The 24,004-nt window shown below is 51.6% G+C and overlaps 2 protein-coding genes across 4 annotated transcripts in view; one reads left to right on the top strand and one right to left on the bottom strand.

Annotated features, from left to right (window-relative positions):
- Positions 1 to 24,004, top strand: part of sipa1l1 (signal-induced proliferation-associated 1 like 1) — a 51,001-nt gene that overhangs the window by 7,003 nt on the left and 19,994 nt on the right. For all 3 annotated transcript variants that reach the window (XR_009931034.1, XM_062468561.1, XM_062468560.1), the window contains exons 2-5: positions 7,771 to 7,822; positions 20,905 to 20,989; positions 21,135 to 22,694; positions 23,786 to 23,999. Coding sequence is in view for 2 of the 3 variants with exons in the window: in XM_062468561.1 (XP_062324545.1) it covers positions 21,270 to 22,694; positions 23,786 to 23,999 (1,639 nt within the window). In the remaining variant the exon portion in view is untranslated. The remainder of the gene's footprint in view (positions 1 to 7,770; positions 7,823 to 20,904; positions 20,990 to 21,134; positions 22,695 to 23,785; positions 24,000 to 24,004) is intronic.
- chac1 (ChaC, cation transport regulator homolog 1 (E. coli)) overlaps positions 282 to 24,004 on the bottom strand; it is a 182,779-nt gene continuing 159,056 nt past the window's right edge. The window contains exon 4 of the mRNA XM_062468566.1: positions 282 to 293. The gene's annotated coding sequence lies outside the window, so the exon portion shown is untranslated. The remainder of the gene's footprint in view (positions 294 to 24,004) is intronic.

Below are 24,004 nucleotides of genomic sequence, written 5' to 3'. Positions count from 1 at the left end.
TGCCAGTCCACAGAGGCGCAAAGCCCCACATCTGTCAAAGTGTCAGCAGGCATGTGGCCTCTGGCCTCCTCTCTGCCTTCCATCCAGGATTACCCAGGAGCCTCGGCGGTTCTCACGACCATTGACCACGCACTTGTCAATCTTCCCTCAGTGCCGTGAAGGATGGGCGGACACAGACAAGCTCTTCAGTCAGAAGCTCGCATAATCGATCAGCACAATGCCGTCCCATGAATTTTAACCTGTTTTTACTATTAGGTTGGAGGGTTTTTTACGCGGCTGTGTAAAACGCAGGAGTGGGAACAAAGGGGCTTTGGGCGAGTGCTTGTCTTGGATTGAGAATGAACTTGTGTGTTGAAGACCTGCCGCTGACAACAGCATTAGTCAGGGTCTGCCCTCCCCTTCACCTCTGTGTCGACTGCTTCATGGCTTGATGAGATGGAGACCTCCACTAGGTCTGGATAAAATGACTAAACACTAATAAGGACATGACAATAGCTTTATTAGGATGAGTAAAGGCAGTGTGTCCTGAGGTGTTTGTGTTAGAAGGGGTTTGTGGAGGATCAGTGTGTTTTGGTGTGTGGACACTGGACAGCAGTCTTACTGTTGCTTGAGGATAAAGACGGGTTAGACACATATCACTGAAACTGTTATTTCTCAAACGCAGTTTCTAAACCCGCTACACACATATATTTTGTGTGTGTGTGCTTCCCCAAACTTTTGCGTCTGTCTTGTCTAAGAAAGCTTGTGTGCGTGTTTGTTGAGTGTGGGGGGTTTCTGTGTGTGTGTGTGGGGGGGGGGGGGGGGGGGGGTGGTGGAGGTGAGAGTCTTTGTGCTGACTAAGCTTTCCTATGACTACCCCTGCAGCTATTGTTGTTTAATCGGTGACCAGAGAGACACAGAGAGAGAGAGGGAAGTAGAGAGAGAGAGCGAGGACAGGATTGAGAGACAAGGAGAGGGGCTGACAGTGGGTGTCTTGGGGGCGGACAGCAGTGCCCAAGTTTAATGAGCGGAGAGACTGAGACTCTGCTGATTTACAGTTTTTCATTACTGGAGCTCTCCTGCTCCTCTGGGGCTTCCTGCAGGCTTCACCAGGGGCCTGGGGAGGGCTGTCCTGTGATCTGGACCCCAGATCAGTTTACCTGCTCTAATTCATAGCTGGGACCATTAACCGCTGACAGGCTGAGCTGACCTCAGATCAGTATCAAGGGTTAGCTCCAGGGGTTAGCGTGGGGGAGGCTAGTTAGCGGCACGCACGTCTCTCATCTCCTACCCCTCCATAACCCTGTACCTCAGGTCACAGAGAGAGAGTGTGACAGAGTGTGTGACACAGATCTCGTCCTAGTCTGCTTCTTCTTCCTCCTCCTCTGTTTGCCTCCTCTCTGCTCTCTCCATCTCTCCCGCTCTGCGCTTTTCTTTTTACGTCTCACTGTCCCCAAATAACTTATCCTGGTTTGGTCCGGTCACAGTTTAATGCCTCTGCACTATTTCCCCTCTGCTGACTGAGCTCTCTCTTTCTCTCTCTCTTTGGCTCTCACTCGCTCGCTCGCTCTCTCTCTTTGGCTCTCTCTCTCTCCTCACTCTGTCTCTCTCTCTCTGTCTCTCTGGAAGCCTGCTCATCTCTTCAGCCGAGTTTGGAAGATATCTAGTGTTAGTCGTGACCTCAGGTCTGCCAGGTTTTCCCTCAGATTGATGTGAAGGCGGCCATGACACCCTGGCTGTGTGCTGGTCCTCGTGGCTGAGACTCTCCAGACGTGGGGAGAATGTCTCCCAGCTCATACTCCCTCTGATGATGGCTGGGAGCGTGTCTCCCAGCACTGGCCCCTCCATGAACTTCTACCCTCTTCCACCCTCGCTAATAGGGAGGTGATGCGCACCAATGGGTACTTCCGGACTTAGTCACACACGCAAACACACACAAACGCCTAACCTGAGAAGTCTTGGGTCACTTACATTTACATTTAGTCATTTAGCAGACGCTCTTATCCAGAGCGACTTACAGTAAGTACAGGGACATTCCCCCGAGGCAAGTAGGGTGAAGTGCCTTGCCCAAGGACACAACGTCAGTTGGCATGACCGGGAATCGAACTGGCAACCTTCGGATTACTAGCCCGATTCCCTCACCGCTCAGCCACCTGACTCCCACCCTCTCATCGCCTAATTGATGGGTGCAACGCAGTAGGGTGGCTCTAAACTGCGACAAGCGCTGTGTGTGTGCGCGTGTGTGTGTGTATACACCGTATGTCCTATATATATATATATATATGTGTGTGTGTGTGTGTGTTGACCAAATCGTTCACCAATCCATGCTGTGCTCAGTGGAATGTTTAGCTAGCAGTCAAATGCACACCCTCACTGAACCATATCGGGTTCCTTGTCGTGGGAGGGGAGGAGCGTGGGAAGAAACTTCCTGGACTTTGTTTTGACTGATCGGAAAAGTCTGCTAAGTAGCTATGTGAAGGTAGAGAGTGAATCTGAGGACAGAGTCAAGTTAGATGGGGAGACATGGAGAAGATACTTGAGAAAGAGAGGAAAGTTAGGTGGAGGGGCTGAGCAAAGGTGCTTTAGAGAGAGAAAAAGCACGATTCTGAGGGAAAGTTGCGATAGGCGGAGAAAACCAAAAGAGGCTTGTGCCGACTCTGGCAGGTTTGGAGTGAATCCGTCACGACGGTTTTCTCACGAACCCGTCTGGAGTTTGGAAGAGTGTCAGTAAGCTCTCCTACTTCAGTCTCTGATCCTGGCTGAAGGTCCCACAGCAGCTCTGGGATGGTAACTGATGTTCCTTTTCACCTCAGCCGGCCTCAAGCTTGGAAGCCCTTCTTGCCCGTGTGTTAAGTGCAGCTGCTAGTTCGTCTGGGGGGGAAAACAAGGCTGATATTTTTTATGGTCGGTTGTAAAGTCAACACCTTTCTCTTTTATCAGGAACTTGAGTGCAGCCTTTTTTTTTTCTTTTTTTTTAACAGACTTGGCATTTTCACTCAAACCTATGTCACAGGATTTTTTAAGAGCATAAGTTTACATAATAACTAAAAGTACTTTTAATCCTGTTAATGATTCTCTCAGCTTTGGGGAGCTTCTCAAATCTGGAGAGCGAGAGAGAGATCAGGGTTAATGTGTGGCATCACTTGCGTTTTGTGTTGCTTCATGACATTCGCTGCGAGTCTGTAATGCACTTCTTAAAAGGGCGGCACTTTTATTCTGTGATATTTTAGATTTGAGACCATTTACAGCTCTCTGAGCAAAACTCTTTTGTGTGCCTTTCAGCCGAGAGTGTGGGCCTAATAATGTGCCCCTGTCTCAGAGGGGACAGACACAAGCTTTCATCAGCATCTATGATTAGACCAGAAGCAGCAACAGTCTCGTTGTGCAGCTGGGTATTTCCAGGCTCTCATGTCGGCCATGTTGTGTCCTCTCTGTGGTCTTTTGAGGGTGGAAAAGAAACACAATGACTAGAACTCAAGAGAGGCCAGCCCTGGAACAGCTTCTCCCACAGGGATGGAGACCAGACACTGTGGGTGATATTCCAAGATTACCATCCCTATCTTGGTACCAAATGGGTTCAGTGGCAACTACATTGTGGACCTGTTGGAAAAGAAACACCCAGATTGCCAATGTGTACCCATTCACGGTAACGTGAGAGGGATGGACACTGTAAACAAACGATATCCAGTACACTGCTCTCCTCTCAGGGGAGACATCCGTAGTATCCTGACCACAGAGGAGCTCAATGCTCCAGGAGAAGCCTCTCCAGTCTGCAGGGCCTGGCTCCTTTGTGATCTCCAGACTGGAGACATCTGGAGATGATTGCTTTTACGACCTGTAACGTGAGCTAATGCTCTGGACTCCGATACGTGTTGGGATTTTGGTGAAAACTGCAGAATGAAATATGGCTGCTAAAGACTCCCACGTAACACTTCTATAATCCATACCGGCATGCAGGGTTGGCAACTGTGCTGAAGGCCAGCTAACCATCCAAATAACCTGTTAGATTTGGATTTATTGTGGATAGCTTGGATGGGCTTTAGGTTAGTAATGATAAACCTTTATGGAGGCTCACGGTGGAATCCACACTCAGTGCATCGTTGAGATTATAAGCAACTTTTCTCCAATTGAACTTGTCATTGACACCCACTTCACTGAACAAAGCTCTCATCGCAGACCCCAGCCTTCTCTGAGGCGGCGACACCAGAATGCGTCGGACAAACCTCGCCAAGAAAACAAACCAGACCAGAACCAACGAACACAGAGACCTGCTTTCTCTCTCCCCGTCGAGCTGGAAGAAATAAATCGTCAGACGGAGGAATTTGAGTTCAGGCTGCCTGCGAAAGCAGCTGGAAAGCCTTGTGGGTTTGGCCCCAACTGCTGAGAAGAAGGAAGATGGTTTTAACAGGGCAGCTCTCTGTGTGTCGCTGCACCAAAACACCCACTGGGCTCTTCTCTTCACCTCCACCTTTCTTCCTCTCCCACTCCCTCCTCCTCTTTCCTTCCTTCACCTCAACCCTGTTTTTTCCCTACCTGCTGTGTTCTCTTCCCCCTCTGTTCCTGTTGTCGTCTCTTGGCCCCTCCTCACTTCCTACCCCACGCCTGCCTCCCCCCCCCCCCTGCCTTCCCCCCCCCTCTGCCTCCCCCCCCGTTGGTGAGTCAGTGTGTCAGACTGGAGGAATGCAGCCAGGCATCTTGTGTGTGACGGGTCCTCTCTCCCTCTGTCCTGGTCTCACGCTGCTTCTTCCTGCCCCCAGGTGAACAGGAAGGAGAGAAGCAACGCATGCCCTCTCACACACACACACACACACGTACGTACTCTACATATACACACGCACAGTGTGTAAATACACACACACGCACACGCACACACACACGCACACCCTCACACACACACACACACACACAGTGCTCCCAATCCTCAACCTGTGGGATTGCACAGGCTCCCGTCCTGTGTTCCAGCCCAGGGCTGACACACCTCCCTCTTAGAGCCAAAGTCACATTTATGTATTTATGTGATCCCTTCGTTCTGGATTTGTCGTGTGAGCTGGAAGGGTGTGCTGCTTTGAGTCCCAGAATCCTGTCCTCCAGTCAGCCAGCACCCCAGAACTTGGGCCTGTGTTTACATAAGACTGCTCCAGGACTGTCTGTCTCTGAGCTAGTCTGTAGACTCTTTAGACCATTACGGGCCCAGCCACAGGCCCAGCCACAGCATGGTGCTGTGCAGGTCATGTTAGCTCTGCTGCTGTTGCACTGATGGGTGTGGATGGTCGGTGTGATGCTGACAGAAAGGATTCAAGTGAATATTTGGTTAGTCTGGGATTTACAGGATGTTCATCTTACTGATGTGTGTGTGTGTGTGTGTGTGAAATAATTTATATAGGATAAATACAGGCTGATTTACTTTCTTTTTTTTATGCTGAGCATTAGAGTGTGTTCCTGGTTCTGTTGGTACGGTCCGGCCTCTGTGTTCCTGGTCCTGTTGGTACGGTCCGGCCTCTGTGTTCCTGGTCCTGTTGGTACGGTCCAGCCTGTGTGTTCCTGGTCCTGTTGGTACGGTCCAGCCTGTGTGTTCCTGGTCCTGTTGGCATGGTCCTGCTGCCACAGAGATCCTCAGGAAACACAGCAGGAGACCTGCACAATGGACAGGAAGTGTGTGTGTCACCAGGTTTAAAAACAAACAGGGAGGGACAGTGTTTCAGAAGTATCTGTGAGCCAGCAGCAGCAGATAAGCTTCCACACAGTTGGGCCCCATGATGTCGTGATTCTAAACAGGAAGTGATTGGAAGGAGGAGTGAGTTCTGTTCTTAGATAGTTGGCTCGAGGCAAAGGTTTTGTGATGGCTTCATCCTCAACTCTCTATGGGAGAGTTAAACTCGGTGCTTCCCACTGACAGCTTCATGTTTAATGTAGTTCTAATGAGCCTAACCCAAACCTACCGATCAGGGGGACGATTCTGGAGGAAGCCAACGGTGGATAAAGAAAATATGGTAAATAATTCCGAGTGGATTCTAACGCCACTATCGTTGGGGGATCTTTTAGTTGAATCAAAGCTGTTCACAGTTCAGAGGCTCCAGTCATTTAAACCAGGGACGGAACAATAGTACAATTCACTTATCAACTCATCGACTCTGTATGACATGGTTGTATAGTCATGGTTGGAGTCAGTTGGCTGAGCGGTGAGGGAATCGGGCTAGTAATCCGAAGGTTGCCAGTTCGATTCCCGGTCATGCCAACTGACGTTGTGTCCTTGGGCAAGGCACTTCACCCTACTTGCCTCGGGGGAATGTCCCTGTACTTACTGTAAGTCGCTCTGGATAAGAGCGTCTGCTAAATGACTAAATGTATACTGGAGAGGGTGTGCTTGCGTTGGTTAAAGCTTGGGCATTTTTATTTGTTTTTATTTTTTACTGTATCACCTCCAAACCTATTGTTTAAACTAAGATCACACATCTAAACATTTGGAGAAAATGGGTGGTAGACTCCATCGAAAGGAAAATCCATTGATTCACTATGCGATCGATCATTAGAAGGCAGGCACACCCAATAATGTTGTGCATCAATGGGGCACAGTTTCCTGTTGCCAAGGCATGTTTTAATTTGTGTTAAGACAATATCTGCCCTGTTATGTATGCGATAATATATATTTTTTCCAGTTCTCCCTTCTAAAAGCTCTTTATAAGACTATCTAATTAAATCTCCATAGTTACTGGACTAATACCCCCCCCCTCTCTGTTTTGTCAAAGTGATGTTGTTGTGATCGTCTGGTGCATAGAACTCAGCCGATCTCAGCCAATAATTACAGCTGTATCCTTGCTGAACCACCATTTTACTGAGACATCAGATGTATTATTGGCTCCTTTGACTTAAGTGTGTGTGTGTTTCGTTCCTCCAGGCGTGCCTGTACAACGGGGCCGTGATGGCCGTCCATCTTGTGTGGAGTAGCTCATCAGCTGTTCCAGAATATCCTGTGTGTGTGTGTCCACGGGTGGTGGTGTAAGATGGGTGGTGGGACCAGATAGATTTTCAAATGCTCCTTGAATAATGGTTGGAGGGAAGGATTGAATGAGAGAAGGAAGGAATGAAGGACTGAGAGAAGGATGGAAGGTGAAAAGGTCGAGTGGTTTAGGGGTGTTGAAGACAGTGGAATGACAGAGAAGCCAGGATGAACAGCTGTGTTTTAGTGCTGTCCACTTACATTTACATTTAGTCATTTAGCAGACGCTCTTATCCAGAGCGACTTACAGTAAGTACAGGGACATTCCCCCCGAAGCAAGTAGCGTGAAGTGCCTTGCCCAAGGACACGTCATTTTGCACAGCCAGGAATCGAACTGGCAACCTTCTGATTACTAGCCCGATTCCCTAACCGCTCAGCCACCTGACTCCCACTTAACCTAGACCATGACCCCCAGGCCAGCAGTCCTACCTGCTGCTGACTCTGGGCCCAGGTCAGCAGTCCTACCTGCTGCTGACTCTGGGCCCAGGCCAGACCTGGTCATTCTGATCTCAGCCTTCCTCGTTCCTCGTCTCTAGAAAACAGGCCATGTCCCCATGGGCATCGGGAATGAATCGAAACATGGAACCGAGTCCACGTTCCTGATTCGACCCCACAGAAGAATCTACTTGACTTTGGAATCAATTCCTGCTTTTCATTGCCAGCCCACTCACACGTGGCGCGCAGCCTTCAGATGTCTGAGCGTGTTTGTGGCGAGGCAGAGGAGGAGGAAGAACAAGATGTCGAGGATGTTGCTGATGTTTTTTTTTTCATTTTTTTTCTTTAATCTCCTTCAGGTATCCACCTCAGGGACCGTCTGTGAAGCCTGTGCGATATTCAGGCGGCAAAGTAGGTATTCACTCCCAAACTAGCTCAGTCAAAAGTCCGTTATCTAATAAAGTGTTCTGTGTTCTCTCTCCCCACACTGTCTTACAGTTCAGTTCGTTTTCAAGGACACTGTTCCCAAGCAGTGTCAAGTAAAATTAAAAGGTTCTGTAGTTGTAACTGGAGGGACAGTGTGTCGTGTTAAAAACAGTATATATATTTTTTCTTCTATTCACAAAATGACTGCTGTACCAGTCTAATTGTCTCCTCCTCTCCCTCCCTCTCTCTCTCTCTCTCTCTCTCTCTCTCTCTCTCTCTCTCTCTCTCTCTCTCTCTCTCTCTCTCTCTCTCTCTCTCTCTCTCTCTCTCTCTCTCTCTCTCTCTCTCTCTCTCTCTCTCTCTCTCTCTCTCTCTCTCTCTCTCTCTCTCTCTCTCTCTCTCTCTCTCTCTCTCTCTCTCTCTCTCTCTCTCTCTCTCTCTCCGTTCCATCACACCGAGCTGTCGTTTTTTCCTGCCCTTGTTTAATAACAATAGATGATGTTGAGAGCGGCAGAGGATAGGTGTGTGTAAAGGCCACCCTCGTCTAACGTAGCTCTGTGTGCTGCGTTCCTGAAACGCTTTGTCTCTTCCTCTTCCTCCTCCTCCATCGCTCGCCGGCTGCAGATTCTAAACACTGCTATCATCCCCGCCCACTCACTCTCCTACGTTGGCTCCAGCTAGCTGCTAGCGTCCAGGTGGGAGGGGGGGGGGCTGGTTGGCAGGTGAGTGACCTGGAGAGGCAGGTGACCTGTGGAGGCTGGTGAGGCAAGCGTGTGACGTGTGTGTGTGTGTGGGGGGGGGGGTTAAGGATCCATGCACTGCTTCTGCATGAAGCCAGAGGACTTCAGAAAGCGTGAACATGACACACGGTGTTGCTGAGGAGTTCTACATGGGCGCCGTCTGAGGCCGGGCCCAGACTGGACTGGAGCATGTATGGGGATAGACGCATGCTGAGAGCATCTCCGTTCATAGGCCAGCTCATGAAACACCATGTTCGAACAAATACCTCATTGTGTGTGTGTGAGCGTGTGTGTGTGTGTGTGGATAGGTCCATTGTGGGTCAGGGTGATTGACAGGTTGTCTCTCTGAGCTGGTGGGAGAATATTTACACGAAGGCCTCGCCTGTGAGGTCCCTCCTGCAGGATCTATCTTTCATGTACACGCCCAGCCCCGAGATTCACCGCTCACTACTGCAACCCTGATCTCCCCTCCACATGCACTTAGCTGAGGTTGTACAGAAGTACCGTAACCAGGGTGATGCATCGTTACCGAGCAACCCAGTACAGTCATCCAGGCCCTTTCTGCTAATGCTTTAAGGAGTTGAAGGCTCTTCATGCGTTTAATCATAACAGCAGTTGGGCTGGATCTTCATCCTATGGATGAGCGTGGTGTTGCCGAGGGTGTTGGCGATGGAGGCGGGGTGACAGTTTCAGTTGGAGCCGAAACAAGAAGTCCTCTTGTTATGGTGTAGCCAGCGACGGATTTCTAAAAGCCGTATATTTTGGCAAGCCGGGATAATGTGGATTTTTTAGATTTAATTCTCACAGTTGATATCTCTCAGGAAAGAAATCTCTCAGGTTTGATATGTGGACTCACTTATAATCACCATTTCTGGATTATGTCGCATTTAGACTCTGGTTTTATGCTGTGGTACCGTATGCTACAGTATAATGCTACATTTTGTTCGCAGGAGAAACATTTCCAGCTTGGCTTAGGCCTGTCTCCTATTCTTCCTCACCTCCTGTGGTGATGCTGCTCTGTCATTGGCTCAACCCACCAGGTAGATCTGCCATTGGTGGGGTGTTTTTTCAGTCATTCCTGCATTTTCTGGTGTATTTAGGGCTGCCATGGATCTGGTGTGTGTGTGTGTGTCGTGGGGCGAGGTGACTGGTTCTGCCCTTGTCCAACCTTCCTAGATATCCACAATTCCCTTTGCTCCAGGTTCATCCCATTTCATTGATTCTTCTCCTGTCACCTCTGCCACAGTCCACACACACACACACACACACACACACACACACACACACACATCTGACAACTCCTTTTAAGATAACTCATCTGTGACTGAGCTACAAACAGATGTCTGAAGTCTGACACACGCACACACACACAGGCAGAATTGAATGACAGTTGAAATGTCTCGAAATAGTGAAAGAAAATGAATCGATATTCACACTACATTGAATACATCTGACATCAGTCTGACGTTGATCCCTATCTCTGCTCAGATCGTTTACTGGAAGCTCATCTTTGTTCAGGTGTTGATAAAGTGGGTTTCCTCTGCGTTTGTGTTATGGCAGTTCTACTGTGTGTGAACGGTGCCCGGCTCTGAGATCCTCAAAGCCCTTCTCTGATTGGCCGTATATCAGAGATGGGAGGTCAATGTTGACTCCTGCCCCTGCCTCAGCTATCTGTACAGCTTCAGAGAGGGAGGGGAGGAGATAACGGTCTGACTCACTCGCTCGCTCTCTTCATATCCCTACATCTCTCTCTCTCTCTGCCTTGCTCTCTTTCCCGCTCCCTCTCTCTCCCCAGCTCATGTACTCCCACACACACTCGCACTGAGTGAAGTCATTTTTCCTCCCTCCATCTCACATTCTTCCTGTGGTCTCACCACCACTTTGCTCCCAAGCTGCACCAGTCCAACTGTCAAGCTGTGGCCTCAAATGAGCTTCCACCCGACACGGCCCCCCCCATCTCTCATTAGTCACAGCAGCCTGGCCCGGCCCTGCTCTAGTAATTAAACCATAGTCACAACGTTACTGTCAGCAGGGGTTATAGTGGACATCATGAACCCTCTGGCACCATCTTTTCACCAGAACCTCCCCAAAAAAGGGCAAGACCCTGTCACTTCACCAAGCCATAGAGCGGCACAGGAAGTGGATGAGGGCTGCTTCCTGTTCAGTGTCGCCCAGTGCTGGCTGTGCGACTCTCACAAAGGAGGCAGGTGATTGGTCCTGGCCGGACAGTCCAGGACCAACCAGCTGCCAGCTTTTTTTTCTCAGCAGGATGTTTCCCAAAAGTACACGCCAGGTTACATTCCTACTCAGCTGTCGGCCTGCCTGCCTGTCCTCCCCTGCTTTGAGCGACGGTGGTGCAGAGTCAACGTACAGACAGACTCGAAGTGAGAGCGATTCTCCCCTAGTCTCTGTCTTTCTTTCTCTGTCTCTCCCTCCCTCCCTCTCTCTCTCCTCCCCACCGCAATGCTGTTCCAGAACACCGATCAACACACCATCGCCCACACACAGACACGCAGGCGCCATTTTGGATCTCAGCAACAGAACTGCGTACGACTCTGGATACTGTGCCCAGCAGCGTGATGGTCTCTTAATCAGGCCGCCTGTGGAAGACCTGACCAGAGATGGAAGGCTGCCGATCATCACCTCAAGTCCTCGTCCTCTCTATTCCCCCTCAGGTTTCCTCTCCTCACACAAATAGTCTTGTTGTTACCTGTGATTTAGCGTCTTCCTGTCCGTCTGGAGGGGGTGGAGGGAGGAGGTGAGTCATTGAGGTGCTGGTCCAGTTTGTTGTCCTTGGTGTTTTTGGAGCGGCAGGTGACATCTTGTAATTATCACCTTCCTCCCCCTCCTCTACCCCCCTCCCTTCTCCCTCCGCTCCTCTGGCCCAGGCCGGGGGGGCAGTGCAGGGGCTAAGCCCCTCTCACTCCTCTATGTTTGGAAACCGGATCTCCTCCACTGTTTGGATTTCCCTGAGACCTTGGATAGCTTTCCAACCCCAGCAGCAGCACCTTCTCTGGTCTGATCTCTGGTCTGATCTCTGGTCTGATCTCTGGCCTGATCTCTGGTCTGATCTCTGGCCTGATCTCTGGCCTGATCTCTGGCCTGATCTCTGGCCTGATCTCTGGCCTGATCTCTGGCCCTCTTCCAAGTTTCCCTCCACCTCTCCAGCGCGCTGACGACTGGAGTCACATGGTGTTCTCTCGCATTCTTCCCATCCTCCTCCTCTCTGCTTAGGATTATTTTTTCCTTTCTCACTCTCTCTCTCTTTCTCTTTGTCTTGCACTTTCTTCTTCTTTCTTTCTAATTTACTCCCATTCCTTTCATTCTTGCCAACCTTTTCCACTTTTTCAGTCTCCCTGTGTCCCCCCTGCCTGGCAGTCCAGCCCCTCACCCACTGTGTTAATTACACTATGGCTCTCTCTTTCTTCTCTCTCTCTCGCTTGCTCCATCTCTCTCTCTCCTCTCTTTCTCTCTCTGTCTCTCCTCTTTCTCCTCTCTTTCTCTCTCTGTCTCTCCTCTCTCTCTTCTCTCCTCTCTAGCACTGTTTCTTTTGATGGCTTGCTCCGCTATTTCTGTACCCCTCAGTGCCGTGCCTTCTCTCACAGCGTTGCCGTGGTGTTGCTAAGGCCCACGGTGGAGGAGAAAGAGAGGAGGATGCACTTATCGAGAGGAGGAGGGAGGAAGGGAGGAGGAGGAGGAGGGGGGGGCGGCACTGAAGCCCATTTTCACAGCAAATGGCCGTTTAGCGTTCACTGATTGGCAGAGATGAGAGGCCTCTTGATGCTGGTGTGTAGGAGGTGGGGAGGGTGGAGGAGGGGTGTGGGGGGTGGTCCCTGGTGGGCTCACAGCAGAGAGATTTACCACCCAACCACCGCATATACAACGGCTTTTTTGCATTTCTCCTACAGTTGTCGAGGCAGACATTATTCAGAGGCGATCACATGTTTGCAGCGCTGTTGCTATGGCTGCCAGAGTGAGAGAGAGAACTGAACAGTGGCAACCGAACGGCCCGTTAGCATTAGCATCCTGTAGCATTGTTTTGGGCATCGCGGTTCGTTTGACTACCCAACTTAAGAACAAATCTCCTTACAAAGTTAGCTAGCCAGCTGCCAGCCTGACTGGCACAACCTCAGCCGCATGTGACTGTGCCATCGAGGCGTGGTCAGGTGGGACGATCTGATCATAGTTTGTGTTAGCCGTGTGAAAGTCCTGAACAGTCGCAGGACTTTTCAGACGCTGTGAATGAAGGGCTGTTGACATAAAAAATGAAAAAGGATTGTAGTCGTTGATTTTAGTCTTTGATATTTGATAATCTCATGCGAGCACTCCGCGACTGACTGGTGGGCTGAGTTCTAAGGGAGAGAAGGTTTGGATGTCCTCATCCCACACCCCACCATGGGTCCGATTCCACAGCAGTCAGGGCTGTGAAAGGCCCAGTAATTGGGCTGAACTGGGCTTGGATCAAAACAGGCTGCTGTATGGTGCTGGTAGAAATCCAGCAGGGGTTGCAGCCCACTGCAGATCAATACTCGATACTGTGAAGCTCTGTGGTGTGTAACTGATGCAACATACTTGTTCTTAAACAGGGCTCAGAATGTCTCTACTTTGCTCCGGACAGTTAACATGTGTAGTTAGCTTGGCCCTCCATTGATCGCCACTGTACAGCTACAGCCAAATCGATAGACGAGCCCTTTATCCTGCGATGCAGCCTAGCTTGGGCCCCGCTGCAGGGGAATCTCATTCACAGAGAGCACACGCCCCTGTCGAATGGAAAGTGGACGTTTCAGGAGGTGAGGGAGTCATCAGATGGAGAGGTCTGTTAAGGACGCTTTCTGTGGCAGTTTAGCTCCTCACAAGTCTCCCTGATTGGATGGTAGACTGCTGTCTTTGTTTAGTCCCAGGGATCTACAACATCCTTCATCATAACTGCGGCCTCTTAATTACACCTCCTTTCATATGTCCAGGTCTCTTTCTTTCTTGCTCTCTCTAAATCCCTCTCTCTCTCTCTCTCTCTCTCTCTCTCTCTCTCTCTCTCTCTCTCTCTCCCTCCCCCCCTCCCCCTCTCTCTTTCTCTCTCCCTATCTCCCCATCTCCCTCTCTCTGTGCCAAAGCCCCCCAAACCAAAGCATCTTTGGAGAAAAGAAAACACCCACCTACTAGCAAATCAATACCCCTGAAACATCCTGTCCTAAACTCCACTGCCGAGCTGTGTATTTATAGATGCTGTGTTGTTCTGCAAACTGGAACAGACCCTTTTTAAAGGGTTCTCTTAGATAGAGGGGGGGGGGGTGTTTCTGTGCCTTTGTGTGTGTGTTTAACTGCCCATTTATTTATTTATTATTTATTTTATATAGAAGAGTCCTTGTGTTGGAGAGGCGTGAAGGAACTTTGAAATATCACACTCCGAAGCTTGGCTGAGTTCTAACCAACGCTCATCCCCTCCCCACATCCTGCTGCACAAACACACATGGACACAGCTCTCTAAGAGATCAGGTAGTTACATCACTATCATAGACCTATAAATAACAGATCCTACCCTCTGGGAAAACCACTCCACCAACCCTCCCCCGCCAACCATTAATAATAGATCGCTCGATCAGCTGCATGGATTGTATGTGGAGGCTCACGTGACCCACACAGGGGTCCTGGGATGGGTTCGGGGGCCCAGCAGAGAGGAAGGAACCATGCACAGCTTTAGACTGGAGGTACCTCAGTACTTTTCCGTTCTCAGTGCTTTCTCCAAAAGTCTGTTTCTCTGGTAGATGTATTCTCAGGCTGAGAGAGGTGGCCTCCAAGCTTGTGTTGCTGGTTGGATTTCCTCCCACACTCTGCTCGCTAACAAGCCCCTGCAGAAGGGTTGTTCCCAAGTACTCCATTTCAGGTGACAGCACGCACACGCACACAATCTCACACACTTGCTCACACACAGATGTTCAGCCACAGAGACACACACACACACACACATTGAGGCACACACACACACACATATCACCGCTCTCATCAAATATAGATGTGCGCTCATCTCTGCCTGCCAGGCTCTGACCTGTGCTGCTTCTCTACGCTCCCTGTGTCAGAGTCGCCTCAAAGTCCTGTCCTAAACGAGAAGGCCTCCATTTTTTACCCTGGCAACCCATTACTGCTTTTCCTTCGTTTTCATGAACTCAACTCGCAAAAGGGGGATAGCGGTATTTCGAGTAGCAGCAGAGATTTTCAACCCATTTCACTTTCTCCTTTCTCGCCCCACCTCGCTCCCCCATCGCTCCCCCCTCGCTCCCAGCCTCCTTACTGGCCGAGGTAGGATACAATTCCTGGAGGAGTCAGAGCCCCGCAAAGGAAAGGGAAACAGGAAGTGAGGGAGAGTCTGTGACTAACCCTGTGTTGGCTGCAGGATTCCTCTGCTGGGGTGAACATGGTGTTTAGAGGGGGAACATGGTCAGCCACAAACCGTAGAGCCATACAGCCTCTAACCACCAGGCAACCCCAAGCCTCTCTGGCCTCCATGGTTAGCTGTTAAACACACACACACACACACACACACCAGCCTGTGACAGGGAGAAGAAACGCCTTTGCAATTTCACACTTCAGGGAACAAGACAACAATGCTGAACTCGGAGTGCAGAAAGCCCCTTTTTACATCTGAATGAGTCCCAGAGGAGTGTCTGACACACACACACACACGTACGGATCTCTGCTTGGTAGGAAGACGATAGCACATTTATCTGTCCACACAATTTGAATTTCAACTTCTATTTTTTTTTTTGCCGCCGAAAGTTGACACACTGCTGCCCACCCACTGCGGTCTCACCCTACTACACCACACGCTGCATCCTGCTGTCGGCTCTGCTCCGACACCGCCCGGCCCACCCTCAGAGAGAATGTCTTTCATTTCCTTCCGGAACCTTCTGGCGTAACTGAACACAGATTCTCTCACATCTCCTGCTGAAGCACAGAGAACTTGGACCACGAAGTGTCAGAAGGGTGGAGGGCCGGTGAGCCTTTGAAAACCCCCATCTGTGAGAGAGGAAGCCTATGATCATCTGTCATTGCGCTAGTGTACGGTGTGTGTGTGTGTTTGTCAGTGTCCAGGCACCTGTGTACAGTGTAGGTGTGCTGCTTGTGTTACTCAGGGTTTTATCTTAGCCCTGAGGCGCTTTGGGTACAATTTAGCTTCACACACACACACACACACACACAACTCTCTCCTGTTCGCTTCTACCACACTGTTATTCGACGTCAAGCCAGACAACATCTTGTCTGTCTTGACGTCATACTGACGTGTGAGTGACAAGTGACTGACGTGTGACTTACGTGTGACTGACGTGTGAGTTACGTGTGACTAACGTGTGACTGACGTGTGACTGACGTGTGAGTGACGTGTGAGTGACGTGTGAGTGACGTGTGACTTACATGTGAGTGACGTGTGACTTACGTGTGACTTACGTGTGACTTACGTGTGACTGACGTGTGAGTGACGTGTGACTGACGTGTGAGTGACGTGTGAGTGACGTGTGACTTACATGTGAGTGACGTGTGACTTACATGTGAGTGACGTGTGACTTACATGTGAGTGACGTGTGACTTACATGTGACTGACGTGTGACTGACGTGTGAGTGACATGTGACTAACGTGTGACTTACATGTGACTGACGTGTGAGTGACGTGTGACTTACATGTGACTGACGTGTGACTGACGTGTGAGTGACATGTGACTGACGTGTGACTGACGTGTGACTGACGTGTGACTGACGTGTGACTGACGTGTGAGTGACTGTGTGGCATGCAGACACGTCTGTGATCGGCAGTTCTTTATTAGTGTGTGTGTGGGGGGGGGGAGGTTTCAAAAGATGGAAAAAAAGGAAAACAAATCTTATTTTCTTTACACTTTTTCACTCAAGGTAAAGTAATAAGTAAACTGTACTTCTACTTGAGTGAAGGATGTGTGTACTTTTGCCATCTCTGTTAAGATCTCCGCGGGAGCTTCCTCTGTTGTCAGGAGTCTCTACAACATGAGACATGAACAGGAACATGCCCAAGATTGGAAATGTGTCCCTACGTTTAGTGAGACTTTGAGAATGCCTTGGCAGTTGCACTCTCACTCATCCAGGCTCTTCTCTGACTGTCTGACACCCTTCAAGCGACACCTCTGTCTCATTGTTAGTCATGACGGCCTCTGTGCCAGCCCTAGCCTGCGTCCCTGTGTCTGCCTGGCTGCCCGTCAGCCGTAGCCGCTCTGTAATTTGGCAGCTGTGTGTGACTCACTCTGCTGCACAGGCCTCCTGGCCCTCTGCAGCACCTGTCTGCTACCTCTCTGCCTTCAGCCCCCAGGATTCCTCCACGCTCCACCAACCAATCACCTTCCTCGAAATCATTCACAAACTGCCCGTAACGGACACAAGGTCGTCCTCACACGGTAGGTTGATTATGTGTTGATCCTCGGTTGCTTACGCCGGCGATTCCTTTATGACATCATAAGCCGGAGTCGCATTCTTCAAAGACATGCACTGTGACATCATAATGACTTCATCCAGTCATGTCTTCACCGACATCATCGTTACATACTAGGCTGATTATGTATTTATCCTTGATTACATGCTGTGATTCTTTTATGACATCCTTCTGTGGTCACATACTTTAAGACAATCCACTGTGACATCAGAATGTGACATCATAATGACTTCAGCATATTCATTTGCTCCCACAAACCATCAAGTCCTGTATGATGTCATGATGAGGGTGCAAGTTCTGCTCCCGGCCCACAGCCTCTGTTAGATCACAGCAGTAATTGTTCCCGCGAGGGTGTGTTTTTGTTGGGTGGGGGGTCAGGCAAGCTGTGTGCTCACAGTTCCTTCCCAGGAACATGGTCTCGGTTGTCACGGCGACATGTCGTGACTCCAAACATAGGGTTAGGTGAGTCAGCTGACTTCACTTCCCAGTGTTCTCTTCTTGCGTGTGCGATGGCCAGGCCAGGCTAATCACAGTCACATGACCCGCTCCCTGGCTCATTAGGTTTCCGTGTCCCCTTGTTCCCACACCTGCATGGATGTCTTCAGTGGCGAGGTGTTGTACAGGAGGGACTTCAGCATTAACCACCTGATCACCCCCCAGTAGTTGTAAAGGTTACTACGCACCTGCCAGGGTAATTGGGCTGGTATGACTGTAGAATGTAATGCCCTCGCTCGCTTGCGCTCTCCCTCTCTCCATGCTCTTCCACTCTCCTCCCCCCTCTCAGTTTTTCTCCACATCTTCAGCAGACAGTCAGAATCCAGGTGGTTGCTGGGATACGGAGCAGACTAGCATCTGGAAGTGTGACTGTGTGTTGATGAGAGAGAGAGAGACCATGTTGATGGTCTCCAGTCACCACGGTGACGAAGAGAGACCTCCTGTCCCCTAAATGGTGCACTGGATCAGAAAAGGTAAAGTTGGAGCGTGTCTGTCCAGCCAGTCTTGGTCCCGGCCCCCCCACTGTGCGCTGACCTGCATTGCTGTCCGGGCCAGTGGCTTCTGACACACTCCACCGCAGTGCCACCCGCCTGCCAAGCCTGGGCACTCAGCCACACACACACCACACACACCACACACACACCACACACAGCCACACACACAGCCCCATCTACACCACACACATGCCCCACACACACCACACACAGCCCCATCTACACCACACACAGCCACACACACATGCCCCACACACAGCCACATCTACACCACACACAGCCCCACACACAGCCACATCTACACCACACACAGCCCCATCTACACCACACACAGCCCCATACACAGCCCCATCTACACCACACACAGCCCCACACACAGCCACATCTACACCACACACAGCCCCACACACAGCCCCATCTACACCACACAGCCCCACACACAGCCACATCTACACCACACACAGCCCCACACACAGCCACATCTACACCACACACAGCCCCACACACAGCCCCATCTACACCACACACAGCCCCACACACAGCCACATCTACATCACACACAGCCCCACACACAGCCACATCTACACCACACACAGCCACATCTACACCACACACAGCCCCACACACAGCCCCATCTACACCACACACAGCCCCACACACAGCCCCATCTACACCACACACAGCCCCACACTAGCAGCAAGGCTCCACTGATTGCTTGCCCGCCTGTAATCCCCTCTGGGGCTCAACAGGGTACAGTTAGCAGGCCTGCTTTGTCAATGGACATTTAAGTGTTTTAAAATTAGGCCCATTTTTTTACCATTTATCGTTCTTAATGGAACTTGCATCCCCATTTTGAGGTCATCAATCAGAGTCAACCACAGTTATCAACTGTGAGTCCTAGAAATACACAACTGTAACCACCCCAATACTGTTAGAACGATGCACTTCTGATGCTCGATCTTCCCCTGTACATTCTCTTTCTGCTCGCTCTCCCTGTCATTGTCATACCCCCTCCATGCTACTTACGGTATGAACACCCCCCCCCCCCACACACACACACACACACACACACACACACACACACACACACATCTCCTCCCCAGGGAACTGCATTGTTGAGGAGCAGGAGCCTTGGGTCTTTAAGGACTCATTTGGACGTCAGACTGCTGTGTGTGGAAGGCACAGCTCTAGTCATCATTAGTGAGCAGAGCTGGTTCCCGTCGTGGAGAGAGCCATCCTCACGGGACCCTCTCTGTTTACGCAGCCCAGTCTTGGTCTGCGCAGGAATGCGGCCATTTGAATTAGAAAGTTTGTGGAAGTGATTAGGCCTGTGAGGATGTGCTGTGGTCTTGGCATGGTAGGAGGACACGAGGGGCCAATCACGTGTGAGGGCATCTCAGGTCACACCATCCATCCTCACTTCATCGGATCTTCAGTCACAGTGCTCAGCAGGGAGGCAGCCTCACCCTTTCAAACAGCCGACTGGAGTTTCTTTTTTTTTGGTGGGGACGGGGGACGGGGGGACGGGGGACGGGACTCACACACACTCACACACTCACACATCCCTGCCTGTGAATGGACAGTGAAATGTTTTTGAGCTTTTTAATTTATTCGCAGGATAGACTTCAAACTCCCTGTGTTACAAGAAGTACCAGAGCTGTGTCTGTGAAAACACAACTGAGAGGGAGAAAGAGAGGGAGAAAGAGAGGGAGAAAGAGAGGGAGGAGAGAGAGGGAGGGAGGAGAGAAAGGGAGGAGAGAGAGGGAGGAGAAAGAGAAGGAGGAGAAAGGGAGGGAGGGAGGAGAGGGAGGGAGGGAGGAGAGGGAGGAGAGAGAGGGAGGGAGGAGAGAAAGGGAGGAGAGAGAGGGAGGAGAGAGGGAGGAGAAAGAGAAGGAGGAGAGAGGGAGGGAGGGCGGGAGGAGAGAGAGGGAGGGAGGAGAGAAAGGGAGGAGAGAGGGAGGAGAGAAACGGAGGAGAGAGAGGGAGGGAGGAGAGAAAGGGAGGAGAGAGGGAGGAGAGAGAGGGAGGAGAGAAAGGGAGGAGAGAGAGGAGGAGAAAGAGAAGGAGGAGAGAGGGAGGGAGGAGAGAGAGGGAGGGAGGAGAGAAAGGGAGGAGAGAGAGGGAGAAATGGAAAAAGAGGGAGAAAGAGAGGGAGAAATGGAAAAGGAGAGGGAGAAGGGGTGGAAAAGGATGAGAGAGGCTAGGCTAATAAACTAGAAAAACAAAACGTTTGGCTTTGTATTAGCAACAGATGGTAGACTAACACTGAACTGGGTCCAGTTTGTTTATCTGAATGGTGTTATGAACAGTCTGTCTGTTGGTTACTATTTGGGCAGCGTTGCAGGAATTGCAGTGAAAGTCTGTGCCTATTACATTTCCCCTGGTTAGGAGAACCAGCCGTGAGATCCTGGGGAGGACAAACTTAATAATCCTCCTGATTGGCTGTGGTCTCATGGACAGGCATCTGCCGGAAATCTGGTCTTGAGCCAAAATCCATGGAGAGTTTAGGATAGGCTGCATATGGCTGCCATAGCGATGAAGACGTAATGTAAAGCAGGTTCCTCATGAGGGAATGGCCCATCTGTTCTGTTGGAAGACAGCCTGTTGGTGTCACACGCAAATCTCCATGGTGATGGACTGCGTGTTTCAAACGGTGAACGGTTTATTGTTGTTGTTCTGTCTGATACTGTTCCAGATATCTCCTTGTTTGGGGTGTATGCAGTGTACTCTCCCCTGCATAGTTAATAATTTGCTGCATAGTCAGCTAGCTGGCCTTTATGATAATCCACTTAAGGTAGTTTTGATTTTGTGGAACCTGTTACTGTTGCTATTTAACCTCTCTCTTTCTCTCTCCGTCTCCTTACCCCCTCCTCCCTCCTTCTCTCCCCCCAGAATGCAGTCCAGTAAGCTGATCTAAGGTCCAGCAGACCAGGTGTTCTCCAGCCCTCCATCAGCCTTCGTCTCAGCCTCCCTCAAGGTGCAGGAACGACTCTCTGATGCACTGCTGCACCAGTTACAATCATATTCCACCTAGAATATCACACAACAGCAGATTGACTCATCTTCCTCTCTCTCTCCTCTCTCCTCCCTCTCCCCCTCCCTCTCCCCCTCCCTCCCCCCAGTCCTCCCAGCGCCCCATGCTTTGTGAGGCTCCGTCTCCCCTCCTCTTCATGGAAACGATGGTCCAGCTCCTCTGCTGAACCTCACCCCTAACCCAGCCCCGCTCCCCCCCCCCCCAACCCTCCCTCAGCGTCGCCATGACGAGCCTGAAGCGTTCCCAGACGGAGCGCTCGGTCGGGGGTTCCGTTCCCGCCTCCGACGAGTTCTACACCCGCCGCCTGCGCCTGCCCAACGGCGGAGCCCCGCCCCCTCGCAGCGAGAGCGCCCACATCTCCTCCTCCGCCGCCGCCACGCCCGGCGTGCCCAAGATGGGGGTGCGCGCCCGCGTCGCAGACTGGCCCCCCAGGAAGGACGGAGGGGGCGGGCTGTGGCACATCACCGTGGAGACGGACTCCCCCGGGTCCACCACCTCCTCCAACTCTGGAGGAAGTGGAGGAGGAGGAAGTGGTAGTTTGGGAGGAGGAGGAAGTAGCAGTGGGGGAGGAGGAAGTGGAGGAGGAAGTGGAGAAAGGGAACGAGAGAAGGAAAGGGGCGGAGGGGGCGGCAGCGCGACAACGGCCCATAGCAACCTGTCGGCCAAGCTGGGTCACCTGATCAGCCCACAGGATTCGTCCATGCTGAGGAACATCCACAACACGCTGAAGAACAAGATGCAGAGCAAGGGCAAGGACAACCGCTTCCTGTCCCCGGACGGCTACCTGGGCTCGCCGCGCAAGGGCATGAGGCGCATCCGCCAGCGCAGCAACAGCGACATCACCATCAGCGAGCTGGACGGCGACGGCAGCGAGGGCTGGTCCTTCTCGGGCTGGACGCCCATGCACCGCGAGTACGGCAGCACGTCCTCCATCGACAAGCACGGCGTCTCCGGGGAGAGCTTCTTCGACATGCTCAAGGGCTACCACTCCACCGACGTCCCCGACCAGCGCAGCCCGGCCCCCGACAGGCTGGGGGAGATGCTGACCGTGGCCCCCGTGAAGCAGGCGGCCCTGGACCTGCCCGACGGGCCCCTGGGCCCGGCCCGAGGCAGCCCGGCCAGCCGGCTGAAGGACAGGGAGAAGCACCTGAAGAGGAGGTCCAAGTCGGAGACGGGCGGCGAGTCCATCTTCCGTAAGCTCCGCAGCGTGAAGGCGGAGGGCGACTCGTCGCGGGCGGGGTCGGACGCGGAGGACGGGTGCCGGGGGGACGAGACGGGGCCCGCGCCAAGGCCGTGGGCGTGCCAGAAGGGCTTCTCTCACTTCGACGTGCAGTCCCTCCTGTTCGACCTCAACGAGGTGGTGCAGAGCCGCCAGTCGGTGGTCAAGCGGAAGAACACCACCACGGGGGCCTCGGCCGCCGCCGCCGCCTCCGCCACTTCCTCCCTCTCGTCCAATCAGAGCGGGAGCGGGTACGGCTCGCCCTGCGGTTCCCAGGAGGAGCTGAATGCCAAGGAGGGGCCGGGACACGCCCCCAGCCCCGCCCTGGACCCCGGCGACGAGAGGAGCAACGAGCTGCTGCTCAACTGCCCCTGCTTCCGGAACGAGATCGGGGGGGAGGGCGACAGGAGCATCTGTGCCTCCAAGCAGGTAGGCAGGCCAGCAGCAGCCCTCACCAGCACTGGGCATGGAGGTTGGGAAGATGTTGTAAGACGTTAGAGAATACAATCAAGTTTTACAGTGTCTGTGACGCTGCGTTCACACTGCAGCGTTTTTTAACGCTCTGCATCGCTTGCCTTCCCACAGTACACCACGCACGGGGGCGTGTTAGACAAGTTAATACAGAGTTGTAGTTCTCTAAGGTCACTGTTGTAGTCATGGCCAAGCGTGCAGATTTGGGTTCATGTACTCACAATATCGATCAAAATACCACTTTTACACAACATTTATGTAAGTGCAAGATTTTACTAGTGCAAGATTACAGTAGAATACGTGTTACGCCACCGGTCACTCAACCAGTCGTTTGTAGGCTGGGCTAGCGAGCTAGCAGTAGCACAGAACAGTAACGTAATGTGACGAGACTGAATTTAAAAGTAGGCTATAAAAACACAGTAGGAACAATGACGACATCGGCAACCATGCACTATGCGTTATTAGTTTAATGTAATCTTTAAATTCAGGCTCGTCACATTAGTAACTTTGTTCTGAACAGAACTGGGTGTGCAGACACATACGAAAAGTTTCTCCTCCATCTTGAAATTGTGAAACCTAGAAATGTTTATCATGACCAACGGTTGCTACGTTACAAGAAACAAGAAACCAATCCGATTGGCCAACGCTAGCGTTTTCACGCTCCTCATTTACATAAAGTTGAGAAAATCCAACTTGCAACGCTCCGCTCCGCTCGCCTTCCCACAATTCCCTACGCGAGCGTCAACGCCTGGTTTCATTGAAAATGAATTGGAAGCCGCCGCGCGCTCCGCTGCAGTGTGAACGCACTGTAACGGGTAGGCTTTCGATGCTGTGTTTGAACGTGGTTTATTCAGTAGAGATCCCCAGACCTTGGAGAAGTCACCTTCCCCCTGTAACATGACCCCTTCCACACACACACACACACACACACATACACACACAACATACTGTACCCACACACACACACACACACACACACACACACCCCTCACATGCAACCTCCCCACCCACCCACACACACTGTCCCCCTCCCTCCCTCTCCCCAACAGCAGGGCAGCATCGGCAGCGGGGGCAGCTCGGGGGGCTCGGAGGAGGCGGGGCCCCTGGAGGCCCTCCTCAGCACCCACTTCACCAACGCCGGCGTAGCCGTGCTGGAGGCAGCCAAGGACGGGCCGGGCCTGCACGCCGACAGGACCAAGCGCTACATCATGGAACACGTGGACCTGGGCTCCTACTACTACAGGAAGAGCTTCTACCTGAGAGGTGTG

Source organism: Osmerus eperlanus, chromosome 8 (assembly GCF_963692335.1).
Source record: "Osmerus eperlanus chromosome 8, fOsmEpe2.1, whole genome shotgun sequence".
NCBI classification, from domain to species: domain Eukaryota; kingdom Metazoa; phylum Chordata; class Actinopteri; order Osmeriformes; family Osmeridae; genus Osmerus; species Osmerus eperlanus.
This window is presented reverse-complemented; position numbering and strand designations above follow the sequence as displayed.